Source organism: Aspergillus mulundensis, assembly GCF_003369625.1.
Source record: "Aspergillus mulundensis strain DSM 5745 chromosome Unknown scaffold_0, whole genome shotgun sequence".
Classification (NCBI taxonomy): Eukaryota; Fungi; Ascomycota; class Eurotiomycetes; order Eurotiales; family Aspergillaceae; genus Aspergillus; species Aspergillus mulundensis.
In genome coordinates, this window is record NW_020797888.1 from 4712985 (window position 1) to 4738237 (window position 25253).

At 45.8% G+C, this 25253-nt stretch overlaps 8 protein-coding genes across 8 annotated transcripts; 4 read left to right on the forward strand and 4 right to left on the reverse strand.

The window, feature by feature from the left end:
* Positions 1-66: 66 nt before the first annotated feature.
* DSM5745_01289 (uncharacterized protein) lies at positions 67-722 on the forward strand (the record flags this gene model as incomplete). The annotated part of the gene is made up of 2 exons (XM_026743305.1): positions 67-222; positions 324-722. 2 exons carry the CDS (start codon positions 67-69, stop codon positions 720-722), a joined length of 555 nt encoding a protein of 184 aa, XP_026609150.1.
* A 2158-nt stretch (positions 723-2880) lies between these two features.
* Positions 2881-4533, reverse strand: DSM5745_01290 (GMC family oxidoreductase; the record flags this gene model as incomplete). The annotated part of the gene is made up of 1 exon (XM_026743306.1): positions 2881-4533. One exon carries the CDS (start codon positions 4531-4533, stop codon positions 2881-2883), a length of 1653 nt encoding a protein of 550 aa, XP_026609151.1.
* Positions 4534-6650: 2117 nt separating this feature from the next.
* Positions 6651-8372, reverse strand: DSM5745_01291 (uncharacterized protein; the record flags this gene model as incomplete). The annotated part of the gene is made up of 1 exon (XM_026743307.1): positions 6651-8372. One exon carries the CDS (start codon positions 8370-8372, stop codon positions 6651-6653), a length of 1722 nt encoding a protein of 573 aa, XP_026609152.1.
* A 1066-nt stretch (positions 8373-9438) lies between these two features.
* On the reverse strand, positions 9439-10667 carry DSM5745_01292 (uncharacterized protein; the record flags this gene model as incomplete). The annotated part of the gene is made up of 3 exons (XM_026743308.1): positions 9439-9552; positions 9617-10424; positions 10513-10667. 3 exons carry the CDS (start codon positions 10665-10667, stop codon positions 9439-9441), a joined length of 1077 nt encoding a protein of 358 aa, XP_026609153.1.
* A 1579-nt stretch (positions 10668-12246) lies between these two features.
* Positions 12247-13945, forward strand: DSM5745_01293 (uncharacterized protein; the record flags this gene model as incomplete). The annotated part of the gene is made up of 3 exons (XM_026743309.1): positions 12247-12809; positions 12856-12908; positions 12978-13945. The coding sequence occupies 3 exons, from the start codon at positions 12247-12249 to the stop codon at positions 13943-13945; spliced, it is 1584 nt and encodes a 527-aa protein (XP_026609154.1).
* Positions 13946-20154: 6209 nt separating this feature from the next.
* DSM5745_01294 (uncharacterized protein) lies at positions 20155-22360 on the forward strand (the record flags this gene model as incomplete). Its single annotated transcript, XM_026743310.1, has 3 exons — positions 20155-20551; positions 20606-21342; positions 21395-22360. 3 exons carry the CDS (start codon positions 20155-20157, stop codon positions 22358-22360), a joined length of 2100 nt encoding a protein of 699 aa, XP_026609155.1.
* Positions 22361-23056: 696 nt separating this feature from the next.
* Positions 23057-23639, reverse strand: DSM5745_01295 (hemerythrin domain-containing protein; the record flags this gene model as incomplete). The annotated part of the gene is made up of 2 exons (XM_026743311.1): positions 23057-23500; positions 23544-23639. 2 exons carry the CDS (start codon positions 23637-23639, stop codon positions 23057-23059), a joined length of 540 nt encoding a protein of 179 aa, XP_026609156.1.
* Positions 23640-24704: 1065 nt separating this feature from the next.
* DSM5745_01296 (uncharacterized protein) lies at positions 24705-25217 on the forward strand (the record flags this gene model as incomplete). Its single annotated transcript, XM_026743312.1, has 1 exon — positions 24705-25217. The coding sequence occupies one exon, from the start codon at positions 24705-24707 to the stop codon at positions 25215-25217; it is 513 nt and encodes a 170-aa protein (XP_026609157.1).
* Positions 25218-25253: the final 36 nt, after the last annotated feature.

Here is a 25253-nt window from a genome sequence, read left to right on the forward strand (position 1 = left end):
ATTTCGAGCCGCAGTCTCTTTCCCTTTGCCCGTACCATCCCCAGCAGCCTAGCCTTTCGCCTCCTCATGTCCGGTACGTCGTGGGTCGAGTCTCCAAACGCAAAGGAGACCGCACTTGCTCTTGTGCTTGGAAACGGTTCAAACAGGATTCTCTGGGAGGAATGCCGCCTCGCTTGGGATACCTGTGATCTCCTGGACGAGCCCAACTCCGGGCAGCACTTTGTTAGTAGATCCAACTCTTTCCCCGCCCCTCTCAGCAGGCCGATGATGAAGGCGAAGGCCTCCCTAGGAACAGAAGCTAACCGACGACGTCGCCACTGCAGGACGGAATGGCTGCCTTCGGAGTCCGAGGCAGATGCAAAACGCCAGCTCACGAGATCCTCGATTTCCAGCTCCGATCCACCGTGTTCCCCGAGACCCCCTTCCCGTATCGGCTGCATGCGATAGCGGCTCCTGTCGATCCGACACAGATGGGCAATAACGCTAGTGGCTTTGGCCAGGGTGGCAGGAATGAGGTCGAGATTGTTCAGCCTGGCCTGGGAGGGGACCACGCGCAGCTGATGCACCTCCGCGAGATGGTTGGGTCCCTGACGTACCGCGCGCGATCGATGGGTCTGGAAGGAGCAATCAAGTGGTTCATGACGCTTGGCCGAGTTCCGGTGGACTCGGGCAATCAATCTCCGTTTCCCAATGGGGTGTCCACTGCGGTTGCGGCTTCCTAGCGGTCAATGGGGCATCTCAATTGTATGGGGTTCTCTGTGGTACTTGGGTTTTCTTTTTCGGGTCCCAATCACTTCGATTCTTCTGCTTGTTGCTATCTAGTTCCGCCCTCCTAAATTGATCGTGGCGGCGGAGTCATTCAGATCCTGTCCCAGCAAGGGTATTGAAGTGTCATTTACTCGCTATCAGTATCGAAATCTCTAGTTTGAGTATACCTCTCAAGGCCCCGTACGGACCATCATAAAGTATCGATATATAGCCAGGCGCGTCATGTATTCTGTCCCTCAACCACCGAGCGGTGCGTGGAACCCTACAAAGCCGTCCTCATAGAACGGGCCAACCCCCATAAGTGTAGTTACTGGAAATCCAATCCAGATCCTCCTTCCTTTCCGCTTGATTGTTGTGATGAGTGAGATAGTCGCCTCACCTGGAACCAGATCGCCACTCAGCATGGATGCATCAAGATGCCACACATCTACTTCGCAAATTTCATAACTTATTTCCAATCTGCACAACAGCCAGGCAGGAAGCTGTCACTTGTTAGTTCACCTTCGTTGCCGTGCCCAAAGATCCCCCTCCACAGTTGAGTCATCTCCGAGCATCCGGCTTCGAAAGCGGGGGACAGATTGCAATCCCAACCGGGGCTGAGTGAGAGGCGCACATTGCACCATCACACCTTGGACAGCCAGAACCACAATCCACTTGCTAATCCTTTCCGTCCTCAAGGCACGGAGATGATGGGATATTTAACCCTACCGAGTTGCATTGGTTTCAAAGCCACGATCTGTTGCGTCTGGGCTCAGCATGCCAACAGATCTCGGGACTTGTGTAACACATCCCGGGCGCGATGATGCCTGAGTTTTGGGCTCCCTAGGTAGGCCCGTAGGGTAAAGCTGTAGAGTCTTCCACCCGGCAGCATGGTGCTCCGCGTACCGAAACAAGAGGTCCCTTTCTCCCCTTGACAGTCGGCATCCTCCCTATTTTCTTGGATCTCGCTCAAACGCTACCGAAGCGCGCCCTCACGGCTTTCAACATACTCAACAATTCCTGCGTTCGTGACCCTCTCCGCAAAGATCTCCAGATGTCGGTCCAGATCCATTCCCTCCGCCCCCAGAAAAAATGTCTTTATCGTCAAAAATCATTCCGTCGGGCCCTTCATCCAGACCCCGTGTACTCCGCGTGTGGCCGGAGAGCCTCCGAGGCAGGGAGGCAAGGTCCCATCAATTCGCGTGTCTGTAGGCGTCGGTGGATCCTCTGTCTGTAGGTCTTAGGGCTGTTCCGATCGTCAGAACCAATTGGATTGAGAAAGTTGAGCTTGGAAGGCGAGAAAGGGGAGATTTAGAGAATAACTTCGGTGGAGAACCCTGGCTGAATGGCCCTAGGTGGACGCACTCGGCTTTAATTTGGATTTTTCGCCCCAGAGGTCCATCAGTCCTCAAGACCTTCCAGCTTCACCTTTATTTTTCCAAATCGAATCATAACTGCTGAATGCTTGTGAAAAGAATACTGAGAGACAGTTTGATTAGTGTATGTCTAGGTATTTAGTCTTGAAGATGTGTTAAGAGGCCCCGTTCCTTATTTCAATAGGTGATATACATATATATTCACAGTTTGTACAAAATGGAGAGGGCATTGCATTATATAAAGCCGGAAAAAATGTTCCAGCTGTGAAGATTGAGGTCAGATTATATTGAAGAGAGTTTTATCTTAGCAAAGAGATTCCAAGGTTAGTAGATGCGAAATTTCCCATAGTGAGTCAATCGAAGCATACCTACCTAGTAAACAACCACACCTGATAAGTGTCTTGACTTCACAACCAAAAAAAGACTCACTTGGTATGTCAGTACAAGGAGTTACTTGTTATTGGCGGGCAAACGCTTTTAACAAGAGTAAGAGTATCGACATTAATAGGGTGCTTTTACAACTCACTGTGAATTTGGTGCAGATACATCTAACAATAGTCTCCTAAATTATTCAGTCTAAACTCGCTATCATGCCTCCAGACCCCTTCGACTGAGAATTAGATTACCCTATCTACCAAGCTACGAGAAAGAATAAACCAAATACCTAGGTACCTTAAGATCCCGATGCGCATCCCCAAGCACCCTGTCGGAATTTATACGATACGGGATTCCCACCAGACAGACACTGATCATTTAATCACGGCCACTCGTCCATGTTGGCCTGCAAGATAATCTCAGCAGCCTGCTCAGCAACCGCATAAAGCGTCGCCTGCGGATGACCGCCAATACCAACGGGGAGAACACTCGCATCCACAACGCGCAGGTTCTCAACCCCCATCACCCTCATCTCGCTATCAACAACCTTGCCCATTGCAGCCGTCCCGGCAGGATGATGGTGCGCCATACCAGTCGCCCGAATGCGGGCGTCAAATTCCTTGTCTGACGAGTTCGGCGTCAAAGCCGGCATCCCCGGTGGCGGGACCTCGGCCTCGACGTACTCCTTTAGAGCCGATGTGCCAAGCAGTGCTCTCGCCGTGCGGCGGGCGCCGTAGATAAGAACCGCCCGGTCGGTTTCGGTGTCGTAGTAGTTCGAGTTGATTTCCGGGGGCGCGGTGGGAGATGCGGAGCTGATGCTCACCGTGCCGCGGGATGTTGCGGACAGGAGCATGGTCGAGGTCATGATGAGGGTGCCGTCTGCGGGCATTCCGATCGGCGTGTACAAGATCAGTGTCTCGACGAGGGGGCGACCGGGGATCAAAACTGATTCGTCTGTGTTGGGGCCGAATCGTTCTTTGTCCTTCTGCACGGCTGGCTCGAGGATCGTTTTGGGCACTTGCTGGTTGACGGCCCAGTCTACGGGGAAGCCCTGGGTTAGGGCTGGGTGGGTGAGCTTGGGACTTCCTAGGGCAAGGCCGCGGTCGGGTTCGCGCAGCTTGTAGAGCTGGTACAGCGCGAAGTGGTCGATGAGGTTCTTGCCGACTTCTGGGGACTCAACGATGAGTGCGATTCCGTGCTCTGCTAGTACCTCTGCTGGTCCGATTCCAGAGAGCATCAGAAGCTGCGGAGTGCGTAGTGCCCCAGCCGCGAGGATGACTTCCCTCCGTGATGCGAAGCGACGACCATCTGCAAGGAGGACAGCAGATGCAGTTCTTTCCGGGCCGGTAACTTCAACCTTGTGCACCGTAGCCCCGGTAATGCAGTGCACCCCGTCGAGACTATAAGCCTGATACGCAGCCTGCCGCTCCCCGCCCTGCCATGTCTCGAGGAACTCAACGACGCCTGATGACCTGCCAGTGCCTGGACTTGAGTTGAACTGCTCTCCAATCTCAAGCCACGCATCCCTGATCGGTTCTCGCAGCGGATACTGTCTGTCCGGATCCCTCGCAGACACAGACGTCACACGCACCGGCCCCTCAAACCCATGTTCGCGATGATCAGCCCCGCGATCAAAGAACGATTCCGACCGGCAAAAGTACGGCAAGAGACCCTCATACCCCCAGCGCTGATCTCCGACCGTCTCAGCCCAGAGATCGTAATCCGTTGAATCGCCACGACTCCAGCCACCAAAGTTGATGGTCGTCCCTCCACCGAGAGCTTTTCCCGCGTGCACAGTGTGGACCCTGTCCGCCGTATGTGGTTGGGCCGTTGTGGCGTACGCCCAGTCTAAGTCTGAGCCAAGGAGAGAGAAGAGCGGTGGGTAGGTCTTGACATCGGGGTTGTTGGAGGCGTCGACGCCTGCTTCGAGGAGGAGGATGTCCAGCGACGGGTTGCGCTGTTTGAGGCGGGAGGCGACGACGCAGCCTGTTAGTCCGCCTCCGACGATGATGTAGTCAAACTCGGGGGTGGCCATGGTCTGCTTCTGTGGTTTTTTGGAAGATCAGTGGAGGATATGGCGGGTGGCTGTTTTTAAAGCTGACGCCTAAGCCTTCCGTTGGAACAAAGAAAACATAGCCTGACCTAAAAGGCGCAAACTATAGCCTTGGCCTTGAAACAGCAAAGCATCGGCTCCTTCGCGCCGAGTACGGTAGGCGCCACGTCATCCTCGCAGCCGAGACTTCATAGTACCTAGCTGGAGGTAGATAGATGACACAAGGCCGCAGGAGCCCTCTGCAGCCTGCAAAATAACAAAGAAGCGTCCATGACCCGGTACGCCATTCCTGCCCTTATACCTTTTCAAAACCTCATTATGGTCGCAGCTCTTACCCTCTAGGTTATCCTCGTAAGTTGCTTGAACGACATCGACTGCCCAGGTGAGTTTATCAGGTCGCTGGCCGGGCCTACCCTTGGACTAGGGCTTCGTGCGGGATAACCCTACTTGAGGTATACCAGCATTACGCATTTTCATACCAGCTCAGCATTCTTTCAATCTGAGGCTACGCAGTGCGTGGTAGAAAGTATCTGACAATAACATCCTCATGGTAGCTGATCTGTGCCTTCTATTTTCAAGGCCACTGATTTGGACAAACTTCCGTAAATGTTCAGGGGAAACGTTGAATCAGGGCCTTCTATTATACTCAATATCCCACTGTGCGTTGGGGTCAGGAAAGTCCATGGGGTTCTCGGGTTCTCCAACCAAGGTTCATGACCTAGGGTAGAACGAGCACATAACATCAAGAATCCCAACGGCTTCCCCTTACAACGTGTCCCATTTCATGCCCTATCTAATGCACTACAACACATAATAGCCACTCCAAAGCCAGAGACAGCCCACATCGACATCTGAACAACCATAACGTTCCGAACCCATCAACACTCCAACCCCACCCTCCCCACCCCCCTAACAGAATGCGCCAACAAAACCATCCTGGCCATTCTAATCTGGGTTCACTTCCTCCAAATCCTCGACAGGACCGTGCTGGGCTACGGCGCAACATTCGGCCTGGATTCCGACCCAAACCTCACAGGGAACCTGTACTTGCTCGTGGGCTCCATCGCCCCAATAGCCCTAATCGTAAAGGTGCCTCATCGCATCCTCATGCCCTTCCTTGTCTTCGAGCGGGGTATCACACAGGTATGCATGGCCTCATGTAAAGCTTTTAGCAGGCTGATGGCGACGCGGTTCCTACTCGGCCTGTTTGAGGCGGATGTCTGCTACTTTCTAGCATTATTATAACGCAGCGGGACCATCGCGCAGAGAAGCCGGTTCGCGTTGCGGCGTGGTATAGCACGAATGGGTTGCGACGATGGTGGCGACGTTGTCGTTTGGGCTGGGCCATATCTCGTCCGGTGTGCTTGCTGAGTAGCAGATGTGCGTACTCTTCCTCCAGCCTTCCTTATGTTTTCTTAAGGATCAGGGCAAGTGGCTGATTTAAATTCAGAATCTTCCTCTTCTTCGGCATCCTCACCCTCTCCGCGCCCCTGTCTACATCTTCCTACCTAGACAACGACATCGCGAGTGCGCGGTTCCTAAACGAGACGGAGAAACGTCAGGCTACGGAGCGCCTGCGTCATAACAGACTGGCTCACGTACTCCTGGTGAATCATTACGAGACCTCGAGGGCAATACCTACTATGATATTCTGAATAAGACTACTTCGATACATTACCTAGTAGGATTGGGCGGGCGCATTCTCGGCGTTGAGGACTTCAGTATCATGTTATTATTAGGGCATACTGCTCTGTGCAACGCTTTCGATTAGAAATAACCCTTGATGACCAGGAAGAATAAGACAAGCTTGAGAGGCTGCCTTGACTTCCAATCACACCCTATCTCCTGTCTACCTAGTACAGCTCCAGCTTCTAGACCTCTCCGATGAGAAACTTGAAATCAGTTGTGTTCGAAAGTGTTTCAACCACGAGGTAGACGTCTAAGGCTAGTAGTGAGCTAGAGGTTAGTAGGTCTCAGGACTCCGTGGTCGTCTTCTTATCCTATTGACCTGTTATTCAAGATCAGACATACCATAAGGTAGGTCAAGTGGACGCGATAATAGACCGGTATTTAAACCATTAATTGATCGCTTTCTCTGACTAGCTAGGCGGCCATTCATGAGGGCCATCATCCACAATAACCTCCTTTCCATTCTCATCCCTTGAAATCTCATGCTTCACAAACCAGCGCGTATCATTGCCATCAAAGAAGCTCCCCCGCCCGTCTTCCTCAATGTACCCTTCAACCTCCATCTTACGTATCGTCTCAAACGACAGGAAAACAAATCTCTCCCAGTAGCCCCCGTACGCGAAGTTCTTCTTATAATAACCCCCCTCCAGCGGGTCCATGAATTCAGGACGTAGACGTGTCCAGATGCCGCGGCCTGTGGGCTCCAAGTTCCACGACAGCGTGCCGTGCCTCTTGTGAAAGGGTTCGATCCAGGGTCCTTCTTTCCAGAGATCATCGATCCCCAGCTCTGCTGCGCGTCTTTCTATGTCTTCTTTGTAAAAGAGGTTGCCGGTTTTTTCGGCCGCCTCCATGAGGGCGACACAGGGGCGGAGGTTGAGACGCTCATATAGACCTTGGTAATTGGCGTATATGCAGGCGATGGCGATCTGAAAGAGCATGGACGGGCATCGTTTAGCGAGACTCTCTAGCGAGTCCTCTGGCGGTTTCAGAGGATACCAGATAAGCCAGGGTAGGCAGGGGGTGTCTTTGGTGAATGTCCCAACCTCACCGATCATGATGCGGCGGGCGTTGATGGCTGCTTGGACCTTGCACTGCTCTTTATCGCCTATCCGGCCTTTGAAAGCGTCTGTATCAAGCTGGTGCTGCCACCACCGAGCAAACATTGTGTGATGGTATATACCACGAACAACGCAAAGCATCTCGACCTCGTCGCTAAAGATATCTTTGCGAGATCGGCGGCTGATAAGTCGGGCACACCGGTCCACATTCCCCTCAAAGGCTGCCATCTGGAATAACATGTTCTTCTTCATCGTTGGTATATCAAGAGGCAGAGGCTCCCAAAGCATCGTCGCCTCCTGCGGGCTGAATTGGTCGTAGCGCGCTATATCCGGCCAGCCAGAGTCAAGACCGATGTACCGATCCTCTTCGATATCGAGTTCTTCGGGGCTAAAATCCTCCGTGGCATCTTCTGAGAGTGCGTAGCGCCACTCGAGCTTCCACCGAACTTGCGTCTCGCCATCTAAATAGGCGGGGTATCGTGGAGTGTCCGGGTTAATCGAGCGTTCGTAATCATCCATCACCGCGTACTTCATCGGCGAAGACATAATCAATGTGTAGATTTGGTCGCCACCTTCTGTATGAGCCTCCCGAGCCTCTTCAGCAATGGAGACATCAGGAAGAAGGTCGAGTTCTCGGTAGAGGTTGATATAGCCAGCAGCAGCACAAGCCCGTCCGACCTGATAGCGCATAGAAGGGAACCGCTGAGCAAGTTGGCGATAAATGTCCTCGCTTGCAAAATCCGGGTTCCAGATACAGTAAGGCTGGGCTTCAGGGACCTCGAGCCCGTCAGGAACCACGTTACTCATAATGAGGCGGGCGTTGCGCGCTCGAACAAATTCAGGAAATCGAGAGGTGGCGCACACGTCTCTGATGCCTTGGCTCATTGCGAAGGTGTAGGAGCAGCGCAGCCCTCGAATGACTGCACATCGTGCAGCAGCAGACGTGAGGTCATCTGGGACGCTCCTCCCCTCGAGGGCGGCGATGCATTGGTCGTAATCGTAGAGGTGCTCGTTCGTCGCGGCAGTGCTTGGCTGAGAGAGCTCTGACTCGGCTTCGCTCTCGCTGTCGGACATATTGCAGCATTCGATGTGGCGGATGGGTGTGCAAGTTTCGGACTGGCCCTGGCTGTGGGTGAAATCTGTTGGCATCCACGTGACTCTGATCCTGCGTCCAGACTCTACCTAAAGAAGGGATGATCGGCATTCGGCCCGCATCGGAAATTAGTGGCGTAGGGCCCGTCGGGAAGAGCCGCCACCTAATACCTATTTTAAGTACTATGTAATATGTATATACAGATTGATGCCAGTCGTAGTTGATGGATCACCGTAGCAAGTGCGCATTGTAAATCCAATCAATGGACTTTTCTCGTCGGCTGTGGCCTGCTCAAAGCCTCAGGTGCTTCGCGAACGGCCGGATCAGTGCGCCTTTAGGTATCCATGGATGACTGGTGGGTCCTGTTGCCTCACGCGGTGGTTTGACAAATTCAATAGCAACTCGAGAGTCGAGTCCCACTACTGGTCCTGGATTTGCAGGGTATGACTGTGCACTAGCTCCACAGTCACAGGCACACTGCCGGTGAGTCATGGAGTTGCCACATCAGGAACTCGTCCGATGAGAGACTATGGTAGAGTCCGGTCAAATTCACAAGCCTCAATAGCAATGATTAGCGTACTGGCGAGTATTACAGTATTGTACCTGTGCCATCCGGTACAGTCCGCTGTAATAGTCACTGAGCATGCGACAGAGATCCCGAAAGCCATTCTTTCATGGATATTGTCTGGCTTGCTACGGCAGAAACTGGGGCGGCTAACGATTGCGGTGCCTCCGATAATCAAATAACAAAATATGGCGAAGCTCTTACAATGAGGTTGAAGAGTCTAAGAGGCCGCTGGGCTCTGGAACAGCCACGGTTGATCCTCATGGAATGTCAAGTTCCAAGGTTGCTCTCACGCTCTACGAGCACGCATCTTTTCAAGAGAAAGGATGATTCAGTTTTGTGCGAGGATGCTACAGAGACTACATCGATAATGCTTTGAGTGTCGCGGGGAATAGAATACTCCAATGGAATTTCAAAAGAGGTGATTGTTAGAAAGGGGAAGGCATAGCTATTAAGGAACAATACCCCTTTCAGAGTGACTTCTAGCAAGGGTTGTTCTCATCAATGGACTTCCACATCTCGATGGTCTGGAAATGCGAAGGGTTGGCGGCATTTGCTTTTGCAAAGGTCCCTGCTGGGTCGCCGAATTCTGTTACCTGTTCAGAGCAGCTCGTTAGCAACAGTATGCAAGCAAGGAGCAAGGGATCAGATCGTCCGTACCCATTTCACGAAATCCTTTTTCGTTTTGATTACCACCTTGCCGCCGGTCGACTTGCTGATTGCTGCCTTGACGTCGTCCTTATGTTCCTCCCAGGTCTTCACAAGGTCGAGGCGCTCATACTCTGGACCGCCAGGGACAGCCGATTTTACATTCTTGTCTGTCTCAACCTTACCGTCCAGACCAAGGTTATTTTTCCCGGTGAAGTAGTTGAGCATAAACCGCTGGCCGTCCTCAATCCGCAGTTTGACAACCCTGTCAGTAACGGTCTTCATGAGCGTGTCCCGTTCCTTGATCTTGGAGTAGTCGTCTGTTGTGCGCCACTTCTTCAGCTGGTCGTCGAGTGCCTTGATGAAGCGCTGATATCGTGCATCCTCTCTGTTTCTAGCCTCCTCTTCCTGCTCTTCCTTGGTCGGTCTCCTGCTTTCCCCCTTGCCGGCCTGTCCTTTCTTTGCCTTGTTCACCTTCCCCCCACCACCGGTCTGGCCGAACTTGTCATTGATCTTTGCGATCTCCATCGTATCGCTTAGGCGGTTATCAACGAGTTCCTCTGCGGCGCGCTCAAGGTCATCTACTCCAGACGGGGCCGTGATGTCCGGGGGTATATGGTTAGGGGAGTCGTTGATGGAAACGCCGCCCACGCGCAGCATAAACTCGTTGTAATGCAGAGGTTCGTTCTCCGTGTAGACATTGGTGGCCTGGATCCAGTGCCTGTTCTTGATTCCGTCGTCCCCTCCTCTAACGTGGTTCATCGGCAAGATCTCCCTTTGCTCAATGAGTTTTCCGCTCTTGTCCTTTGTTTGCATCGCGCTATATTTTGCAGACGTATGTTAGGAACTGCGATACATCCCGTCCTGTTTCGAATGGAGTAATATAGAGTCATATCGGCATCACTTACATGGCCATTTGGTATCTCTCCCATAGCCAGATTCGCTCGTAAGCATGGGCATACATGTTGGCCGTTCTCTTGGTCACGGCGTCGGATTGCAGGGCTAGACACAGCCATAGTAAAAGCAGCGCAGCCAGAGGCACCCGCGCAAGGAGCCCAGGCATCGTATTGCCAAATTGTGCTATATATAACAGAAAAAAGAAACGAAGGGTGTGCTCGACTTAGGGTACGGAGGACAAGGCCCATATTTATTGGTACCAGCTACCAAGTCGCCCTGAAATGCCCTTGTCCAACACATTAAATTAGCTGCGTATTTATCAATACATTTATCTCCGCTCCCAATGTTTCATCCTCCCTCAATGCGCCGATTCTTAGCCCCCCAAAAAGAGAAGGAATCTAAAGTCGGGCGCGGCCATCGCCGAACACACTAGATGGACCTCAATAGTTGTCAAATCTCGCTTACAGCCTCGTAGAGGTAGGTACGCGCAGTAGCCAGTCGGAAGGACGAAGACCCACGAGGCTCTCAACCGGCACTTCCGCCCGGCGCAGATCAGAGCACAGGACATTTTGGCCGAGGCCCATTCGCCTCGGCTTCATCCAATCGAGCGCCCTGGACCCTGGTAACGGGAGATTACTCTAAGACAGTCTTGGGGCCAAAATGGGTCGGACGCAGGTGCATCTCGACACGGTAGAGGCTCCAAACCCCTTGTACATGTGAGCCTCGTCTGCTTGGCCGCTTAGGGTTTGGGCAAGCATCTCCAAGACTTGGGATAGAAGCTTAGGGTCTTGGCTCTTGAACCCACCAGATCCACCGTGAGGGATTTTCTGGCGATCTACATGCGCTAGTCGGGAGTCGGCATATCGGAACACTGTTGTTTTATCTGTGCCTTGCCGTAGGGCGCCTCGAGGCTTTCGGGGCGTCCCTTTGTTGGATTAACGTCTCCATTTTGGGATCTGCTCCGTGCCCTCCAGCTAATCACTCCTGCAGAGAGTTAGTCCAGGGTATTCCTACCGTAGCTTGAACATACGGAGTCCAGACCAACTAGAAGTTATGACTTAAGTCGGGCCGTACAGGCAAACCCTCGCTTAAGGTACAGGATGCACTGCCCTACCACTGGCCCTTGATCATGGTCCGCCTGTTTCAATAGTCTTCTTGCCCGGCCATGGTTCTTCGCGTGGATACCACGATAGGTAGACTACTAGACTCGGATCACGTACAGGGTCAAATGGACTGAACCATGGTCGGGAAAGACTGGCTAACAGATAAGGTGGGCCTTAATTGTACGCGGACCAGAAGTGCTGTAGTCTAGCTGGTTCAAACGGAGATTAACCGAGCTCCAGGAGACCATCCGGTCACACCGAGATAGGTGAAACGCTGGAACATAGTACCTAAACTAGGCAGCATGCCAAAGGGGACAGGAGGCTAGTGTAGGTTGGGTGTACTGTGACCCCGAGTGATTCCGGGCAAGAGCAATTGTATAAATAAAATGGCGAGGTAGAAACAGCTTCCCATCTCACAGACTTGCCCTGTCGTTCGTTCTCTCATTGCTAGGTAGCCTACCTGGCTACGCTCATTCTCTCTTTTATCCATAACTTAGCCAATCTGGCTTTGCCATTCATTTGATCATTATGAAGCCCAATATCATAACATTCTCTTTTTCTTATCTTTCTTTCCTTTCCCTCAATGCCTTCCCTTCTCTTACCCATGCCTCTTCAAACGGCCATCTGGCACCCGTTGCCCCAATGGGTGACCTGAAAACCGAGGACCCTATTGCGTCGCCCCTCGTTCATGGATGCCCTCAGTCCTGCACCGTCCTAGGGGCTGACCCGGCGAACTGGACTCTGATCCACGACATGAACATCCTGGACAGATGCAAAGAACCAACTCTCTTTGCCTTCAACATCCAGAGTGAGCTAAGCGTTGCCACACCCATGGCCTCTTGCTCTTTGCTTGAGGAGTACCCCAAGCGTGCTACGACAAAATCAGCGAAGATGACCTGGGCAAGTGTTGATACAGAAGACATTGATGCTGTTGACCAGCATCTCGAGGACTCTGGAACTTGCGGTGCCACGGTGAAGACCATTGACGCCGTGCTTGAAAGTGGTAACGTGGGAGGCGTCATTCTCGAGTCCAACTCCACCAAGAGTGCCATCGCTGCCGTCGAAAATCTGGCATCCTATATGGCCGATGCCTCATCTTGTGGTACAACCATTCTCTTTTCCAAGTTCGGCGACTCGGTGGCTGCTATGTATGCTGGGGCGGATGTCTTGCAGAGTGGTGTTGGCGACACATTGAAGCAATTCGGGTAAGAGCAGCCATTGATCACCTGTTTTCAGATGCTAACGAATGAGTCAGTATGTTTTTATCATCTTCAGCTTCCTTCTAGCCCGACCTTGCACTTCCCGTCCTCTCCCTTGCTCTATTATTCATTCCCTGTCAAATATCCGACTAATACATGGCCCCCTTTAACTAGCCGACGAGATCATAGATGGGTCCCAAGCTGTTCAGATTTGCGATGCAACCTCGCAACAGGCCCGAACAGTCGGCCTGTTTATCGCTAGTTCAGTCGACAAACTCGGTGACGCGCAACGTGCTCTTCAAACCTGGGCTAGCGGCGAGTGCGTCACCCTTGCCGATTCCAAGTCATCGAAAACCAGCCTAGGCGCCCTAGAGGCCGCGCACAAAAGCAAGCGATCTTCTCTCGCATCTCTCTTTTCCATCCCTCTCGCTCCCCGCGCCGACTGCAGAACCATCCAAGTTGTGTCAGGCGACAGCTGCGGTGCCCTCGCCAGCCGCTGCGGCATATCCGGCGCCGATTTCACCAAGTACAATAGCCAAAAGAACCTGTGCGCCACTCTTAAGCCCAAGCAATATGTTTGCTGCTCGTCAGGCTCATTGCCTGATATGCGGCCCAAGCCTCAAGCTGACGGCACCTGCGCCACCTACACCGTCCAAGACAACGACAACTGCGCTGGTATTGCCGCAGAGTTCAGTCTGACCACCAAAGACATTGAAACCTTTAACAAGGCCACTTGGGGCTGGGCTGGCTGCTCACGTCTGCAAAGGGACCAGGTCATCTGTACGAGCAAAGGAAATACGCCTATGCCGGCCCCAATCAGCAATGCCGCCTGTGGACCGCAGAAGCCTGGGACCAAGAAGCCAACGGGAGACTTTACTGGCTTCGATCTAGCCAAACTGAACCCTTGCCCTCTGAGCGCTTGCTGTTCCGGATGGGGTTTCTGTGGGACGACGGAGGAGTTCTGTACTGAGTCCCCTGCTGATACTGGGGCTCCCGGTGCATTCAAGTCTGGCACGAACGGGTGTATCTCCAACTGCGGGACGGAAATCAAGAACAATGATGAGGCACCAAAGTCCTTTCGCCAAGTTACCTACTACAAAGCATTCAACATGAACGGTGATTGCCTGAACATGGACGTTTGAGAGATTGACAATAATAACCCACCTTTACAACTCTTAGTAATCTAGGGGTACCTTTAAATAAGGGCTCTAAATACTTTAAAACTATTATAAATATATATTTTTACTATCTTAATTTTATTTTTAATTTTTTTTTCCCCCTTTTACTACTCCCCGCGGTATAATAGCTAAAATTAAGACATGTATTTTTAACTAGCCTACAGGCCTTAATTTAACTAACTTTACCTAGCTATAAAATTTTTTATTCCCCTTTAACCTTTATATTATAAAAAAAAAAAAAAAAAAAGGGCCCTAGCAAGCCTATTTTTTTTTTTATTATTAAAAGTAATAGCGTGCTAACTTTTTAACCTAGCCTAGCTATAAAAGCCCTTTATAATTAACTTAATAAGTAGGAATATTAAATATATATTAAGTATAAAATTTTTATAGGCTTTATAACTACTATTAATAGCTTTATAACTAGGTAAAAAACTTAAAATTAAAAAGTCTTTGCTTATAATATTTATAATAAGTTTATATGCTTTATTTTTTTAAAGGGCTACGCTAATATTAATAATATTAATTATATTTTTTTACATGTATATAGCTAGCTTGTTATTATAATAATCTTTAATAAGATTATTACCTAAAAAAAAATAAGTTTAATTTTTAAAAACTTAAGGGCTTAACCTATTTTTTTTAAAGTAAGTTTTTTTACCCTAACTAATACTATTTTAGGCAAGATACCCCTATTAAGCACCTTAGTAACTTAATTAGCGTGTAGTAGCTTTATTATAGCCTTAACCATGTAAAATAACCGCAGGGTACTAATTACTTTTTTTAATAATAAGTTAATAACATGCCTTAAGGTATATACTATTTAGCAAGCCCTTATTAAGTACGTGCTAAAACTAATTATAACCATGGTTATTTTTAAAATTAATACTACCTGCACGGGCTAAGCTATTATTTTTAATAACTTTTTTATTAAAAATTTTTTAGTAATTAAAAAAATAATTAATATAATTTATTATACCCTAGGCGCTATTAATATATATATTTTTTAAAAGTAATATAATTATATAATATAAAAAGTGCCTAGCACTATCCTAGTATATAATAATAATAAAATAAATATTATTAAGCTAATTTAAAATAAAGTTATAGCTTAAATAAAATTAAAGCTAATAAGGCTTACTTTTTTAAAATATAGGCCTAACCTTAATACTAGGCATATTACCTAGGTAATTTTTTTTTTAAAATAGCCTAAAACTTTTATATTATTTAACTAAAGCAAGTACTACTAGCTTATTAAAAAGTATTAACTAGTTTTTTAATATAACCCTAGCTGCTAGGAATATTACCACCCAGCATGCTATAATTATATAATATATTATATATAATATAATATAATAGCTATAAACTACTTAAATTTTATTAACTTAAATTATAAAAACCTTATATATTATATAAACTACCTAGGCCCCTAGCTAGCTAAATATAATAATTATTTAATAGCCCCTAGGCATAAAAATAAAACTTTAATTTATTTATTTAAAAAAAAACTTAATAATATATATTATTATAGCACCTGCTAGTACTAAAACATGCATGCCTAGGCTAATATTAATACCTAGCTTTAAGTAAAAACCGCAAGGTTTTTATCCTAAAAAAATCTTTAAAAGCATATTATAAAAAAGCTAAAGGTAAATAAGCAAGGCTTTATAATAATTACTAATTATTATACCCCGCGGTTTAATACTTTTACTAGTAATTAAAATTTTAGGTAACTTTTTATTAAATTAATTTAACTAGCCCTAGCTAATGCGGGCATACCTTTTTTATTTTAAGTAATAAAAGTTAATATTAAAACCCTTTTTAAGCTTTAATACTAAAGTACTAAAAAAGGCACTACGGTAACTACCACTATAATAATATTTAATAATAATAGGATTTTATTATTTACTAGGTAAATATAAGTAAATTTATACCTAGTTATATTATAATCCTATAACTAGCCTATAAATAAAATTATAATATTACCTATATTTAAAAGCCCTGGACCACCGCAGGTATAAAAACTTAAAATTACTTAATATATAAGTATTACACGCTAGTAAATACTTAAAATAATTATAAAAACTAGCTAAAAAAGCGCCTTAAAATACTTACCTATATTTATAAAAAGGGAGCGCTACGTGTTAAATAATATTATTTAATATAAAGTTAAAACATGCTTTAGCTCATGGTAAATAGTATTAAGGTTTTAAATATATATTAAAAACTAACTACCTATAAAATAGTTAACTACCTAGTTATACTAATCCCTACCTTAAACTATATAATTAATAAAAATTTTAATATTACTTATAATACCTTTAAGCCCGGGGTAAATAACCTATACTATAATAATAAAATTATTAAATAAGCTAGTAATAATAATATTAGCTATATTAATAAGCTAGGTATAACTATATATAAAGCTAGCCATGTTTTTAACCTAATTTTTTTAAATATTTTTTTTACCTGCATGCTAGTAATGCCTAAGTTATATAATAACTTTAATTATTAAACTTTAATTATTATGGTACCAGGGCATGGGAAAAAAATATTAAAATAATACTATTATAGTATACTAAACCATAAGCTTAAGCACCTGGCTAGGCTAGTAAAAAATAAAATAATATATTTTTTTTAGCCTAAAAAACTAAAAAATATAAAAATATTAAATTAATATACTAAATCCCTTAATAATACCATTACGGAAGCTATACAAGTAGTTAGTAAATATCCTAACCTAAAAAGCTATAGCACCCCTTAGTAGTTAACTAAATATATAAAAAATTACCAAGCCTAGGTAATAAACCTTACCCTAAAATAAAAAAAGTAATTTTTAGCTATAATTTATAAAACTAAGCACGCATATTAAATTAAAATAATTAATAATATTAAAAATAATTAAAAACTATATTAAATAATAGCATGGTATAAGTTAAAGCTTAGGCTTAAGACTTCCCTATTATTAGTAAATAATAAAGTAATTAAAAATATGTAAAAAAAGGCTAATATTTTATAAAAGGTTATACTAAAGTATTTTAATATAAATAATAACTTAAACTTTAATTTTCTAGTACTAAAGTACTAGTAAGAAAATAAGTATTTTTACTAGCTAAAAAAAATCTTATTAAAAAAAGTTAAAAAAAATATTATTAATATAAGTAGCACCTCTCCTAGGGCGGACTAGGTAATTATTTATATTTTAAAAACTTGCTAAAAACATGTTAGGCAGGCTATTTATAAGCTATATAATTATTACTTATAGCTAGGGTACTTCCCCTTATTATAAAAGCTTATAAAGGTAGTAATACTTTTAAAAAATAATAAAAAAAATAAATTCTTGCCCTAATTTTAGCACCTTATAATACTACTTTTAATATTAAAAAAAAACTTAAATAAATTATAACATGTTATGTTACTTTTACCACGCTAGTATAAAGGGTACTAAGCTTATAATAATATAATATTTTACCTAAGTAATTAGCTATAAACTTAATAGCCTTTTTTACCTATAATATAAAAATAACACTTTTATAAAACCAGGAGGTTACCATGGTTATTATAAATATTTTAGGTGCTTTTAATACTATGTTATTATAATACTTATTTTAGTAAATAATAAAGCAAGGCTGGCCTCGCGCGCTTTTAGCCTTAATTATAAATTTTTTTAGTAAATAAAGTGTAAAAATATACCTAAAATTTATTATAATTATAATATATCTAGTATACTATAGCATGCTATAAGGCTTACCCCTTTTTTTAATATTATTTTTATTATATATTATTAAATTACTACTAGCAGATTTAATCCTACGCTTTAGTTATATAAATAATTTTTATTTAAGCTATGTAAGTAACTTTTTTTATAATAACTATAAGTACCTAGTAAAAAATATTTATAGCATGCTAGCCTAGAAAAAGTAAAATAAAGTAGCTTTTATATTTAAAAAGCTAAAAATACTATATATTACCTAAAAGTGGTATAGTAAATTACCTTTACTAGTAGTTAATAACTAGCTAATAATTATTTTTATTACCATAGTACTAGGTTAAAAATAGCCTATATTATATTAACTAGGTATTTTTTTTAATAAATAGCTTTTTTAGTATTAATATATTACTAAGTAAGTAGCTAAAGCCCATATAATAGTATAATATATTTATAACCTAGTATATATAGCGCACGGCCTACCTATAAACTTTTTTTATAAAATAATTATTACTTATATTATTTTTAGCTTACTATACAGCACTAAGGCATGGTATAATAATAAAATTAAGCCTAAAAAACACATGTAAAATTTAAAGGTTAGTACCTAATTAAGCTAGTATATTAAAGTAATTAAAAAAACCCTGGCTTTAGCCGCACGCGGCATACTCCTAGTTTTTTATATAATATTTATAATAATTTTTTTTAAAAATACTAAACTCCCCTTTATAATAATAATATTAAAAAAGGCTTAATTATAATTTACCCTAAGGCTTTAGTTAGTAAATAGCTAAAATTTACTAGTAACATAAATAATATTACTAAAGATTTTATAAAAATAAGGCGCTGGCTTATATTAAAGGCCTAAAACTAAAATATAAATTATAGGGGTGCTTTTTTTAAATACCCTAAGGTTAGTCCTAGCTTACCCTTATTACTTTTAAAAATACTTAAAAAATCCTACTAGGGGCAAGGCCAAGAAGCTAGCTATAAAAAAGTTTAAATAATAATAATAAGTGCTACTAATAATAAAAGTAATAATTTTTAGTAATAATTTTAAATAAATATACCAGGGTGTGTATTATATAGGCTATAGTTATATAATATATTATAAATAACTTTTTTAAACACAGGAACTATTAGTTATTAGCACCTAGTTTTATATTTATAATATTAAGGCTATTAGTATGCTCCAGGGACTAAAGGCAGTAATTAAAAAACTTTTTAAAATATTTATTTACTAGCTTTATATAAATAGTACCTTAGTAATTTAATATACATGCAGGTAGCCCTTACTATTTTTTAACTAGGCTTTTTAAGCATTATACTAATTTATAAACTAATATATTATTTACTTGCGGTAATTTCCTAGTTATATAAATATTAAAGGTAACAAGCTAGCTAATAAGCTAATTAATAAAGCAGCCTTTATAAAAATATAGCCCTTAAATACTAACTTTTTAAAAATATAATTTACCGCAAGTAGGATATATAACTTATATAAATAAATATATTAAATTATTTAAGCTAAGTAATAAAAAAATACCTTTATAAAACTATTAACTTAATATAAGTAGTGGCTTATAAAATTAAAGCCCTACTAGGTTAAACTATAACTAAAGCTTACGCTAAAGCACCTAATTTTATACTACTAGCTAGTACTAAAATTATTATATAATAACTTTAGGTAATATTACAAGCACTTTTAGCATAAAAATATAAAAGTTACTTACTTTTATAAAAAAGGTAAAAGCCCTAAATACCTAGTTTTTTACTAGCACTTTTAGTAATACTTTTAATAATAATTATAGTATTTTATAATACTACTAATAATTAAGGCCAAGGTCTTAAAGTATTTTTATAAATTAAAGCCTAAAAACTTTATATTTTTACTAAAAATTATAAACTTTTATAAGTTTATTTACCCTTGCTAGGGCTCCCCGTGCCCTAGCCTTATAAAAACTATTTAACTTAGTATTAAATAATTTTATTTATTTTTACTTTATTATATTCTTTTTTTTTTATTTTACACCTTTTTTTAATATAACTAGCTTTAATTAATATATTTTTTTTATAAATAAGGCTAGCCTTTATATCCTATAATACTTAAATTACTAAGTATATAATAAATAATACCTACTAATAGCTATATATTAAAATAATAAGTAAAAAATAGGCGCCTAGCTTATAAATATTAGTAAAAGTTGCCTTTTAAAATAAAAAGCCTTTTATATATAAACTATTTAAATAAGCTATTTACCTAGCGGCGGCACGCCCCTATACCCCAAGGGAGGTCTGGAACATTAGGCGTACGCCTAGCAATCCCCGGGGCGTTAAATATCACTACTACTACTACTACTACAATAATGACCTGACCCACGTCCATTTCGCCTTTGCGGGCCTGACCAACGACTTTGAAATTACCTTTGACGACGCCTACAAGGATCAATTCGACGCCTTTGCGAAGATGGATGCGTCATGGAAGAAAATCCTTTCGTTTGGTGGATGGGCCGAGTCGACCGACGCAGCAACTTTCCAGCGGTACAAGGACGTGGTCAAGCCGGAGAATCGTGAGACATTTGCGAACAACGTCGTTGATTTTGTCAAAAAGCACAACCTTGACGGCATTGACTTTGACTGGGAGTACCCTGGTGCTACCGATATTCCCGGAGTCCCCGGTGGCCAAGGCGAGACCGACAACTACCTCGGGTTTTTGAAGCTGATGAAGGAGAAGCTGAACGACAAGTCACTGTCCATTGCGCTCCCGGCATCGTACTGGTATCTCAAGCCGTTCCCTGTTGCCAAGATGGCGAATTACCTGGACTACTTTATTTACATGACATATGACCTGCACGGGCAGTGGGGTATGTTGCCTTTTACTTGCTTCTCAGTCACTACCATTCGCTAATATGCTCTAGATTATGGCAATCAATATGCAAGCCCCGGCTGTGCGAATGGAAACTGTCTCCGCTCCCATGTCAACAAGACCGAGACGCACAATGCCCTAGCTATGATAACCAAAGCCGGCGTGCCAGCCAACCAAGTCGTCGTAGGCGTCTCAAGCTACGGCCGTAGCTTTGGCATGTCTGACTCCAGCTGTGCCGGGCCAATGTGCACATTCACCGGCGACTTCAGCACGTCCACGGCCCAGCCTGGCGACTGCACCAACACCGGCGGATACATTTCCAACGCGGAGCTTCTCCTTCTCAGCGACAACGCAATCCTAGGCTATGATGGGTATCACGCGAAATCATGGCACGACGACGATAGCGACTCTGATATCATGGTGTACGGCAAGAACGAAGAGCCGCATAGCTGGGTGGCTTATATGAGCGAGGACACGAAAGCCGGCCGCGTCGACTGGGTCAAGGGGCTCAATTTCGGCGGCGTCTCGGACTGGGCGATTGACCTGGGAGACTGGTATAATGGCGTTGATCCGGACGACGATGATTCGAGCTCTTTGTTGGCTGGTGGTAGGACGTACGATGGTTGTCCATCGGATGACTGGCCTGATACTTTGGACGAACTGAATGATAATCTCGACAAGATTGCCGTCGAATGCCAGGCTCAGGCGGTGGTCCATGTTCTTCTCTTGCATGTCAACGATGCAGTCTCTGACTATGAGGAGGTTTCTTCCGGTGATTATGACGAAAAGGTACCACATCCTGAGTTTGGCTCGAGGTAACACCGTGGCTAACAAGAGTCAGTTCAAATACTACGCCAAGTGGATTCGAGACGGCATCAACGACTCCCTCGACAAGTTCATGTACCAGAACGGCTCCAAATACATGGACTGCGAGTGGAAGGGCACCGGCGAAGACGGCTCCGGACCCTGCACAGAAATGAAGCGCGGATCCGACAAGGGAACCCAGTACGTGACCTGGAAGATGCGCGACGAGGACGGCTTCTACAAGGCCCTGAACAACGACTACGGCATCCAGGAAGACTGGCTTGACTGGAAGGAAACCTACGAGCAGAGACAGCCCTGCACTTGCCCGGACATCAAGCATCCCAATTGCCAGATGTGCCGCGACCGATACACGGAGGTCTACTACAACTGGCCCCGCCGCAAGGACAACGACGACGACATCGACGTGCCGAACCCAAAGACTGTTGTCGACGGCGCCATCCCAAACATCACCTCCCTCTCGAGCACAATGCTGTCCAGCTACTTCGACATGCGCACGTTCTCCCTCGACGCAGACTACGGCGACGTCGCAACATCCTTCAGCATGCCCGTCTTCATGATGCAGGACGCAACGGAGCAGATGAAAACGATCAAGAAGATCGGCGCCGAGGTCGAAGCAGCCGAGAAGAAGCAGCTCATTATGGGGATCCTCACCATCGTGTTCATGGTCATCCCGTTTGCCGGCGAGGCCACCGCTGCGATAGGCGGTGCGGCTGCCATTGCGCGCATGGCGCTGGTTGTCGGCGAGGCAGGGAACGCGGCACTCACGATCGCGGATATAGTTGAGGACCCGTCTTCTGCGCCGTTTGCCATTGCGGGCTTGCTGCTTGGTGCTGGGGCCGCGGGACGGCCGACCAGGAGGGTTTTCAGGGAGGCTGCGGATGCGCGGCGGGCGCTGTCGGCTGAGAAGCTGAGCATGTTTAGTGATGCGTTTCGCCATAAGGATACTATTGTGCAGAATATTGTTAAGAGGTGCGCTGCTTAGCTGGGGTCTTGCATTTATTTCGTCGGGATCAGGGCATCCAATAGTGTTCTGCACTGTCAATGAAGAAGGAGATGGATCCGTTCCCGAGGCCATGTTGTCTAGATTGAATATCTGGCAGTTGTAACAGATACCTACCAGTCCAGCCCTTCGCCTTCAAGCCAGAACCAAAATCCAGACAGCTCTCTAGTTACCCCGGGCGACATTCATTGGATTCCCTGTAGCAGAAGGTAGTGATAAGCCGATGAGCAACCCCCCGCAACCCCTCTTGCTCCTCTCCCTTTTCCACTCCCTGGAATTCAAGCTGCAGCTCACTTCTGCCGCAAAAGCCGACTCCAAGATCCAATCCTCCCACAGAAGAACATAACACCACAGGGACCGGCAACAGAATAGCCGAAAGACGCCCCAGCAACATCATAGTCCAGCCAACAGCGAGATGACGATACATGGGCTGCGCAAACATCGGGAACGCAGCGCTCATCAACGATCAGATGAAGACGTTCCCGCGATGGCAGAGTTACTGAGGTCACTCCCGCCGTCTCCTGCGATTGTCCGAGTCCATGAGCGCGAGGGATGGAAGGAGCAAGGAATGCCGTCGTTTGTCTATCTAAATCCGATGTCTTTCTGCCTACCTAGGTACATCCCCGACGCCATACATACACCGCAGCATCCCAACCGCCCGCCGAACCCCATGAAAACCTAAAACGGAATCCCCCCAATCTCCTCCTTCGCCCAATACCTCCGCATATTCTCCGCGCCCAGCGTCCTCACCTCCTGATCCAAATGCGTCCACAGCACATCCTTCCACGTCTCCATCTTCCCCCTCAGCACATCCATCTGCAGATCCTCCTCCCCACTCAGACACCTCTCCAAATACTCCCTGAACCCATCCAGCCCGGCATGGATCAGCTTATGCTGGCGCAGCAGCTCGGCGTTGTTCTTGCCCCTGCCGACGCGGAACTCGGGCATCTTGCGCGCGAGATGCGGGAAGATGTGCTGCTCCTCGATGGCGTGGTGCGTTTCTAGATGCGACGCGAAGCGCAGGCCCTCTGCGATGAATTGCCGGATCGACATGCCTTGGGGGCGGCGCCCGCTTGTGGCGGCGGTCCATTGGATGTCCCATGAGTGGCGGAGCATGGTGTGCTGGACGTTGTTAGACTGGCTTTTGTAGGAGGGGTGAACGTACAAAGTATTCCATCTTGTCGGCGAGTTGGTTGTAGATGCGGAAGTCTGTGGCGGACAGTGGAGGCAACTCCGGTTGTTGGGGGTTGGGGACGCTCATTGTGAATGGGCGGCGGATGGTAGAAGGTATAGAAGGTATAGACCTGGTGGTGCGTGGGATATGGCGCCAGAGGATATTCATATAGTGGAATAAGGGACTGGGGACGTTTTATCTGGGGATGTTGATGAAAACGAGGGTCTTTTATGGGGACAAATCAGACGGCCTGCATTTGATTTTGCTCAAATTCTGAATTAGTCATGGTGAGTCAGCGGTTGTGGGGCACATAAGTGCTGTCCCCTCCGAAATATATATTTCTGTCGCTGGTTAAATCCCCCTTCACCCACTTAACGGTTGGATAGGAGAATCCTAAGATCCAGAGCACTACAATGTCCCTACTGAGGGAATAATTCATGGCGTCGCAAGTCCGTCGTTGCCAAACAGTCCTAACGAGATTCTAGTACTGATATCACCATTGCTCTCCATCATAACCTGACTCTGCCTGGACTTCACTTGCAGATTATACCAAGCTGGCCAGGCCGAGACTGCGCCCGTCATATAAATTCTGCCGAATCGACTGCTTCCACTCAAGACGGGTACAGGTACTGGTGATACTGATCACTTTATCTAAAGCCATCGCCATGACCGCTCTCTTGCTTATGGCAATATAATGTTCCTTTGGACATACGCGTTGTTTGTAGAATCTGAATTCAAAATATTGCAGCTATCCGCTTCGCAAAGAGGGCGATGATAAGTTGGTGTAAGGTGGTAACTCCAAGAGTTTGGTATGTCTTGATTTGGGCATCTAGGCACCCAGACATCTCGCCTTTTCTTAAAATGTTTGGCTTGTTCTTATGGGAGTTGGACTTGTCTTGCTGTTTTGTCCAGGCTGGCTCCTTCCCCGGTTGCCGATCAATGCAGCTGCCACAACAATCCACCTGCAGAGGCATCCGCACACTCCTTCCGGCAAAGCCCCCGTGCCTTCCTTAATCTTCAGCACTCTCGACATCTCGCATCTCAACCTCTCGACTCCGTCTCTTTCCGTTCCCTTAAGGGCCCTCAGCTTTATCCCAAGCCAGCTACGTTCTCCACACGAACACATCCACCCGTCCACACGAAACCCCAACAATGTCGGAGGCCCTTTCCCTATCCAACGCCCTCCCCCTCGCCCTCCTAACCGCATCAACGCTCATCCTCCTCCGCCCGGTGCTCAAACCCTTCTTCCCGGAACTCCCCGAATCCCGCGAGCAGAAACACGACGGACTCGTGGCCAAGATCACGGAGCTCAAAGACGCGGTCCATAACCTCCGCACGCAGGTCGAGACTGCTACCAGGACGTTCCAGAGAGACCGGGATGAGTGCGAGCGCTTGATGCGTGAGAATGAGGCGCTTCGTGGTGAGCTGCAGAGGTGCAGGGAGGAGATGAGGAAGTCTGGGGAACAGCTGGGGCGTGCGAGGGAGGTTGTGGGGACGGGGTTTGATGGGCAGGTTGATGGGCGGGTTGATGGGGTTGATGGGGTTGATGGGGTTTATGGGCTTGATGGGCGGGTTGATGGGCGGGTTGATGGGCAGGCTGATGGACAGGTAGATGGACAGGTGGATGGACAGGTCGATGAGCCGGTGCAGGTGGCTGAGCAGTGAGGGCAGAGCGGGCTAGGCACACTGGCAATGAAGATG